At 50.8% G+C, this 8,935-nt stretch overlaps 1 protein-coding gene across 1 annotated transcript; it reads left to right on the top strand.

Annotated features, from left to right (window-relative positions):
* The first annotated feature begins 711 nt into the window (after positions 1 to 711).
* Positions 712 to 5,117, top strand: LOC123055613 (plasma membrane ATPase). The gene is made up of 9 exons (XM_044479557.1): positions 712 to 835; positions 1,332 to 1,451; positions 1,531 to 3,312; positions 3,404 to 3,436; positions 3,539 to 3,620; positions 3,699 to 3,859; positions 3,980 to 4,153; positions 4,247 to 4,429; positions 4,524 to 5,117. The coding sequence occupies exons 1-9, from the start codon at positions 779 to 781 to the stop codon at positions 4,803 to 4,805; spliced, it is 2,874 nt and encodes a 957-aa protein (XP_044335492.1). The 5' UTR covers positions 712 to 778; the 3' UTR covers positions 4,806 to 5,117.
* The last annotated feature ends 3,818 nt before the right edge of the window (positions 5,118 to 8,935 follow it).

Here is an 8,935-nt window from a genome sequence, read left to right as displayed (position 1 = left end):
TCTGAAATGAGAGAGAATGGAATTGGATGATGTGTGGTTGTAGTGTCCTTATATGTTTCGGCCTTGGTGTCAGCCGATGGTTGTTGATTGTGTGTGAGCCTCTTGGAAGCCTTTTTTTAGATCACCTTGGGAGCTCATATTCCATGTTGAAATAGTGCAATTGTTGCTACAATGTTCATATAGATCAGCCCACAAAGTTCTCGCTCGCCAGGTTTTATTTCCGCTCACTCCACTGCTAGCTCATAAAAAGCCGGCTACCGTATATTATATAAAAAGTTCATCAAATCAAAAGATGTACATACATTTACAAAATATTTAAGTTTTCTCAAATTAAAGTAACATGATTTTTTTAAACATAGATTTCAAAACATTTGCGAATTTGAAATAAAGGTATCAAATTTAAAAAATATTCACAAACTGAAAAAATGTTAATAAACTTTTTTTTGAGGAAATGCCATAATGGCTTACTTCATTAAATTAAACCAGACTTACATCGTCAATCAACAATGACAAAGTAAAAATCAGAAGAAGAGATAAGGAATTTGTTTTTGTTTTTGTTTTCGTTTTTGAGGGAATGGGATAAGGAGTAAATCGGGTGGTAGCTGATTTGAATAGGACGGAGTGGCCCACACGACGCCCCCACCGCCCTTCCATCCATCCAGCTATAAAACCAAACGCGGGTCCTTCGGCAAAAGCCCCACCTCCGGTTTGGATACTACGTATACGTACGTGCATAGTTGGGCACTGCGGCCTCCGGGGCTCCCCGTCGGCGAGCAAGATGGCGGCGGCGGCGGCCGAAGGTCTGGAGCGGATCAAGAACGAGGCCGTCGACTTGGTGAGCAAACCTCGCTAGTTTTTCTGCAGCATAATGCAAGCGAGTTCTTGCCAACTTTTATATGCGTTTCTTAATGTGTTAGTTGTTACATGTTCTATATGCATCCTGTAAAGATCATTAGGAAAACCTACTAGTAATGATAATCCTAATGGAGAAGATGTAAGCGTAGATCCAATCTTGTTATATGCCTTACCCCATTATCACTTCACGGATCGTTCATGCAACCCAAGATGCATCGATCTGGCGGCGCTTTTATTGTTGGCTTCACGGGCGAGTTGAGCGGCACCGCACCGATCGTCTTTGTTTCCCTCTCTCTCTTTTTTTGCACTTTTTGTGATCTACAACCACCTCGCGCTTTTTCCCATCTAATCTCTTATCATCGCTACCGATTAGCCGTCTCTATCCGAAGACAGATTCCAGTCTCTATCCGAGATGAAATTCAGTTAGTGCATGCGAATCCAGTTGTTTTCTTGGCTAATCTGTGCGTGCATTGCAGGAGAACATCCCTGTGGAGGAGGTGTTCGAGAACCTCCAGTGCGGCCCGGCAGGCCTCACGTCCAAGGATGGCCAGGACCGCATCGCCGTCTTCGGCCCCAACAAACTCGAAGAGAAAAAGGTTCGCTGTAATTCATATCATCTTCGTTTGGATTTCTAGATTGCGTGGTGTTAGTTTCTGACGGCAATGGCGTGCGCAGGAGAACGAGATCCTCAAGTTCCTGGGGTTCATGTGGAACCCGCTGTCGTGGGTGATGGAGGTGGCGGCCATCATGGCCATCGCGCTGGCCAACGGCGGCGGCAGGCCGCCGGACTGGCAGGACTTCGTCGGCATCATCGCGCTGCTCCTGCTCAACTCCACCATCTCCTACATCGAGGAGAGCAACGCCGGCAGCTCGGCCAAGGCGCTCATGGCCAACCTCGCCCCCAAGACCAAGGTGCTCCGCGACGGCAAGTGGAGCGAGCAGGACGCATCCATCCTCGTGCCCGGCGACATCATCAGCATCAAGCTCGGTGACATAGTCCCCGCCGATGCGCGCCTCCTGCTCGAGGGAGACCCGCTCAAGATCGACCAGTCGGCGCTCACGGGCGAGTCGCTGCCGGTGACCAAGAACCCCGGCGACAGCGTCTACTCGGGGTCCACGTGCAAGCAGGGCGAGATCGAGGCCGTCGTCATCGCCACCGGCGTGCACACCTTCTTCGGCAAGGCGGCGCACCTCGTCGACAGCACAAACCAGGTCGGCCACTTCCAGAAGGTGCTCCGCGCCATTGGTAACTTCTGCATCGGCGCCATCGCCATCGGCATGATCGTCGAGATCATCGTCATGTACTTCATCCAGCACCGCCGGTACCGCGACGGCATTGACAACCTCCTTGTGCTTCTCATCGGCGGCATCCCGATCGCGATGCCCACGGTGCTGTCGGTCACCATGGCTATCGGCTCCCACCGGCTGTCGAAGCAGGGCGCCATCACCAAGCGCATGACGGCCATCGAGGAGATGGCCGGCATGGACGTGCTCTGCAGCGACAAGACGGGCACGCTCACCCTCAACAAGCTCAGCGTCGACCGCAACCTCATCGAGGTGTTCTCCGCGGGCGTCGCCAAGGACGAGGTGTTGCTTTTCGCCGCCATGGCATCCAGGGTGGAGAACCAGGATGCCATCGACGCTGCCATGGTCGGCATGCTCGCCGACCCAAAGGAGGCCAGAGCTGGCATCCAGGAGATGCACTTTCTCCCCTTCAACCCCGTCGACAAGCGCACCGCGCTCACCTACCAGGACACCATCGACGGCACGTGGCACCGTGTCAGCAAGGGTGCTCCCGAGCAGATATTGGAACTGTGCAACTGCAGAGACGATGTCAAGAACAAGGCGCACGCCATCATCGACAAGTACGCCGAGCGCGGCCTCCGGTCCCTCGCGGTGGCCAGGCAGGAGGTGCCGAAAAGGAGCAAGGACAGCTCCGGAGGGCCATGGGAGTTCGTCGGACTTCTGCCGCTCCTCGACCCGCCCAGGCACGACAGCGCCGAGACGATCAAGCAGGCGCTCAATCTCGGCGTCAACGTCAAGATGATCACCGGCGATCAGCTGGCCATCGCCAAGGAGACGGGCAGGAGGCTCGGCATGGGCACCAACATGTACCCCTCGTCCGCCCTGCTCGGCCAGAGCGTCGACGAGTCCATCGTGTCGCTCCCCGTTGACGAGCTCATCGAGAAGGCCGATGGCTTCGCCGGTGTCTTTCCCGAGCACAAGTACGAGATCGTCAAGAAGCTGCAGCAGATGAAGCACATCTGCGGGATGACTGGGGACGGCGTGAACGACGCGCCAGCTTTGAAGAAGGCCGACATTGGCATCGCCGTGGCCGACGCCACCGACGCCGCCAGGAGCGCATCGGACATCGTGCTGACCGAGCCGGGGCTCAGCGTCATCATCAGCGCCGTGCTGACTAGCCGTGCCATATTCCAGAGGATGAAGAACTACACCGTGAGCATTCTCCCAAACTCATTTACATTCTAAGTAACTTTTGTACAAATAACTCTGACTAATCCTTATGCCCTTGTTGTCAATGTACTAGATTTACGCGGTGTCCATCACTATCCGTATAGTCGTAAGTCAAATTATTCTGAACATATTAACCACTCTTATACTGGTAGGTATGTACAGATTGGACTTGGTTTAATTCGTTTTCTGCTGTCGAACTGAACTGCAGCTAGGGTTTATGCTGATCGCGCTGATTTGGAAGTTTGATTTCTCGCCGTTTATGATCCTGGTCATCGCCATTCTGAACGACGGTGGGTCGCAATTTCATTACGCCAAGCAAACATGTTAATGACCATTACTCATTTGTTTGATTGATTTACTCAACTCAGGCACAATCATGACCATCTCCAAGGACAGAGTGAAGCCATCCCCACACCCAGATAGCTGGAAGCTGCCGGAGATCTTCATCACCGGCATCGTCTACGGCGCCTACCTTGCCGTCACGACCGTGGTCTTCTTCTTCGCCATGACCAGCACCGACTTCTTCAGCGTGAGTGTTGTTACCATCCATGCCATATCTAATCCCTCCAAACTATACAAGATATGGATGTGGCTCATGCTGTTTTATAGACAATATATGCTGAATGTTCCTTGTGTTTCCAAATTGCAGGAGAAGTTCCACGTGCGTTCGCTAAGGGGCAACAAGGACGCGATGATGTCTGCCCTCTACCTTCAAGTGAGCATTATTAGCCAGGCCCTCATCTTCGTCACCCGGTCGCGCCGCTGGTGCTTCCAGGAGCGCCCGGGGCTCTGGCTCTGCTTCGCCTTCGTCGTCGCGCAGATTGTAAGCCCACCCCAACCCGGCCTCACTGCAACAATGGTGCGCATGCTTTCATCTGTAACTGCAACTCAACTATTGCTGTTGTTGCCATTGCAGATTGCCACCGTCATCGCCGTGTACTGCAACTTGCCATTTGCGCACATCCGAGGCATCGGCTGGGGCTGGGCCGGCGTGATCTGGCTCTACAGCATCATCACCTTCATCCCCTTGGACCTCTTCAAGTTCGCCATCGGCTACGCGCTCAGCGGCAAGGCATGGGACACCCTCTTCGAGAACAAGGTACACCATGGACAAACATGCAGCAACTCTCTCAAGGTTATGTAGCAATGTTTCTTAGGTGATCCCGGCCTAACATTGCGTGGTGAACAAACAGATCGCCTTCACGAACAAGAAGGACTACGGGAAGGAGAAGCGGGAGCTGCAGTGGGCGACGGCGCAGCGGACGCTGCACGGCCTGCCGACGGCGGACCCGGCCAGCACGCCGCAGGAGAGGAGCAACTACGGCGAGCTCTCGGAGATGGCCGAGCAGGCCAAGCGCCGGGCGGAGATGGCGAGGCTGCGCGAGCTCAGCACGCTCAAGGGGAGGGTGGAGTCGGCGGTGAGGCTCAAGGGCCTCGACATGGAGACCGTCGACAACCACCACTACACTGTATGATGGAGATCGAACCGGGACGGCAGCGGCGGTCGTTCGCCTCGTACTCGTTGCACATTTTTAGGAGCCGTGCCGAGGGAACATGGCCCTGCCTAGAATTTTCGTTTTGGTCGTCGGATACATATGTTTTTAGTGGTCTGAATTTATGTTCTCATCAATTGTTCAGAGACGGTGTCCAGTTTGTATCAGGTCAATTTGGTGAATTTTGATTTATTGTAAACTGGTCGCTATAAACTTGGCTGTGGTTTAGGGTTTCAACCCCATGGAAAAGACAGAAAAATCATGTACACCGATCAATAAAAGGAACTTCTAACACTTATCTGACTATTAGTAATCTTGATATGATAGGAAGTTATTGGATTCTTGTATTGAGTGAATTATATTCATACATGTGTGGATGTGCCCGTACTTCCTCCATGCCAAACCTCCTTTTGCAAAACCATGGTCTAGGTACCGTCGTTGCAGAACGACCTAAGCATGCACCCCATGTCAAACCTCGTCGCGTCCCTGGCGTCTCACAAATGCAGCTTGATCCGATGCCACGTGATACTTCCTCCATCACCGCCGCGCCGACGGCAATTCCAACAGACACAACAGAACACAGCATACTAGAGCCTGTTTGATAGCCCGCATACACCTCAACCAGGCGAAGTTGGGTCAAGAAAAACGCATTTGGTTGCATAAGAGGTGGGCTGGCTCGGCATAAACCTTGAAGCAGTCCAGAGCCTGGTTCACTGGAAACCATTAAATCGGTAGTTTCCAGCGAGTCAGGCTGAGTGCAGCACAAAAGGGATGCGGCTCACACACGAGGGAGCAAGGCAAAATTGACTGGGGATGGCGGGAGATAGAAATCGGACATGGTGAGACGGCGCCGGATCTAGCCTCACCCCCCCCCCCCCACACACACACTCGGTCACCACTAGTTCTAGGACAAGCACTTCCTCTGTTGTTAGCACCGGTGGCGGCGGCGACTCAGATATGCGCAAGCGGCGTACGCGACAACAACACACTCCGGCAACAGGAGCTGCTGCTCTCCTTCCTCTTGGCCACCGTCTGGTCGTCCTCGACTCAGCCATTCCCCCTCCCTTCACCAGAAATTAATACCCCCCCTCCCTATGTTAGGTAGGTTGTTAGGTCGTTAGGCAAGGTATAGGCTTGATTTCCCCATTGCTCAGTGCACCCTCGATGTCGACTAGGTTATGGACGCACGAATGAAGCTCGTAATTTAGGCTGCAGCACTGATAGCTATGATTCAGGCATGGCTCATGTTGATGCACAAGAGAGTTGTTCGTCGTTGTGGGAGGCATGTCATCAGTCACGGTCCAATGTTTATCCGGGATCAAGAGAGGATGGTGAATCTGAACTACATCTAAAACCGCAACGACACAGAGGCTCTGTGGATGCTTCAAATGAAAAGATCACCATTTAGAAGGCTTGTGCGGACCATCAGGAGCAGGGGATGCTGCAAGATAGCATCCACACCTGTGTGGAAGAGCAAGTAGCCATGCTCCTCCACGTTGTTGGTCATAATCAGAGGTTCAGGGATATGCACAACACCTTCAGGGGATCAATGTAGACCATCTCCAGGTACTTCAACCAAGTGTTGTATGTTGTTGGGGAACTCAGAGGAGAAATGATCGTGTCACCAACCATCCGGACTCCTACCAAGATTCGCACTAGCCCAATATGGTATCAAAACTTCAAGGTGAGCACTGAAAGTATGTACTTCATGCCTTGATATGCTTGTATTCTTCGGCTATAGCCATAACATAATCTTGTAATGCTATTTTAGAATTGTATTGGGGCAATAGATGGTACTCATGTCACTACCAGACTGTCGAGGTCACAGTCTGCAACATATAGGGTAGAAAGCACTACCCAAGGCAGAATGTGCTTGTTGTTGTTGACTTCAATCTGAAGTGCACATATGTGTTGGTTGGCTAGGAAGGATCAGCACATGATGCTAACATTCTCAGTGACAGCATGAGTCCTCCTGATGGCATCAACATCCTCGATGGCAAGTTCTACCTAGGAGATGCTGGCTATGCATGTCGGCCAGGTGTTCTTCCACCCTTCAGGAAAACCAGGTACCATCTGGATGAGTTTGCTGGTAGGAACTATCCTAGGACTCCACGGGAGCTGTTTAATCTCAGACACTCCAGCCTTAGAGTTACTGTTGAGAGGGCATTTGGAGCTCTGAAGAACAGGTTTAAGATCCTAAATCAGAAGCCATTCCACACTTTCCCCACCCAGGTTAAGCTTGTGCTTGCTTGTTGCATTCTGCAAACTCTGAAGAACAGGTTTAAGATCCTAAATCAGAAGCCATTCCACACTTTCCCCACCCAGGTTAAGCTTGTGCTTGCTTGTTGCATTCTGCATAACTGGATCCTGCAATGGGGTTGTGATGAACTAGTGTCTGAGGAGGAAGATGTGATGCCTGACGATGTTGTCAACTCCGGCCATGGTATGGAGGCATTTCACAATCAAGCCTGAAAGAACAAAAGGATGAAGTGGGCACAGGCAATTTGAGACAACAGAGATCAAACAAGGATCTGAAGAGGAAGAGGAAGAAGAAGAGGATGGACTCCCACCTAGTTAGCACCGATGAAACTCTCCCCTATTCAGTCATATGGCTCTTAATAATTTGTTATTTATATTTCCTTATATCATGACAAATATGCCCTAGAGGCAATAATAAAGTTGTTATTTATATTTCCTTATAACATGATAAATGTTTATTATTCATGCTAGAATTATATTAACCGGAAACTTGGTACATGTGTGGATACATAGACACAACACGGTGTCCCTAGCATGCCTCTACTAGACTAGCTCGTTAATAAAAGATGGTTAAGTTTTCTAACCATAGGCATGTATTGTCATTTGATGAACAGGATCACATCATTAGGAGAATGATGTGATGGACAAGACCCATCCGTTAGCTTAGCATAATGATTGTTAAGTTTTATTGCTATTGTTTTCTTCATGACTTATACATATTCCTTTGACTATGAGATTATGCAACTCCCGGATACCGGAGGAATGCCTTGTGTGCTATCAAACATCACAACGTAATTAGGTGATTATAAAGATGCTCTACAGGTATCTCCTAAGGTGTTTGTTGGGTTGGCATAGATCGAGATTAGGATTTGCCACTCCGAGTATCGGAGAGGTATCTCTGGGCCCTCTCGGTAATGCACATCATGATAAGCCTTGCAAGCAATGTGACTAATGAGTTAGTTGTGGGATGATGCATTATGGAATGAGTAAAGAGACTTGCCGGTAATGATATTGAACTAGGTATGAAGATACCGACGATCGAATCTCGGGCAAGTAACATACCGATGACAAAGGGAATGATGTATGTTGTCATTACGGTTTGACTGATAAAGATCTTCATAGAATATGTAGGAACCAATACGAGCATCCTGGTTCCGCTATTGGTTATTGACCGGAGAGGTGTCTCAGTCATGTTTACATAGTTCTCGAACCCGTAGGGTCTGCACGCTTAACGTTCGATGACGATTTGTATTATATGAGTTATGTGATTTGGTGACCAAATGTTGTTCGGAATCCTGGATGAGATCACAGACATGACGAGGAGTCTCGAAATGGTCGAGGGGTAAAGATTGATATATTGGATGATAGTATTCGGACACCGGAAGTGTTTCGGAATGTATCGGGTACATATCGAAGTACCGGGGGGGGTTACCGGAACCCCCCGGGGGAAGATATGGGCCATATGGGCCATAGGAGGGAGGCACACCAGCCCACAAAGGGGTGGCGCGCCCCCACAAGGGAGGAGTCCTAATTGGACAAGGGGAGGGGGCGGCACCCCCTTTCCTTCTCCCTCTCTCTCCTTCCCCCTTTCCCCTCCGGTAAAAGGAAGGGGGTCGAATCCTACTAGGAGCCCAAGTAGGACTCCTCCTACTTGGGGCGCGCATAGGGCTGGCCTCCTCCCCCTCACTCCTTTATATACGGGGGTGGGGGAGCCTCTGACACACATCAATTATTCCAACCCGTGTGCGGCACCCCCCCCCCTCCACAGTTTACGCCTCCGGTCATATTCACGTAGTGCTTAGGTGAAGCCGTGCGCGGATCACTTCACCATCACCGTCACCACGCCATCGTGC

This window comes from Triticum aestivum, chromosome 1A (assembly GCF_018294505.1).
Source record: "Triticum aestivum cultivar Chinese Spring chromosome 1A, IWGSC CS RefSeq v2.1, whole genome shotgun sequence".
Classification (NCBI taxonomy): Eukaryota; Viridiplantae; Streptophyta; class Magnoliopsida; order Poales; family Poaceae; genus Triticum; species Triticum aestivum.
The sequence above is the reverse complement of the archived record's forward strand: the minus strand, read 5'-3'. Positions and strand labels throughout refer to the sequence as shown.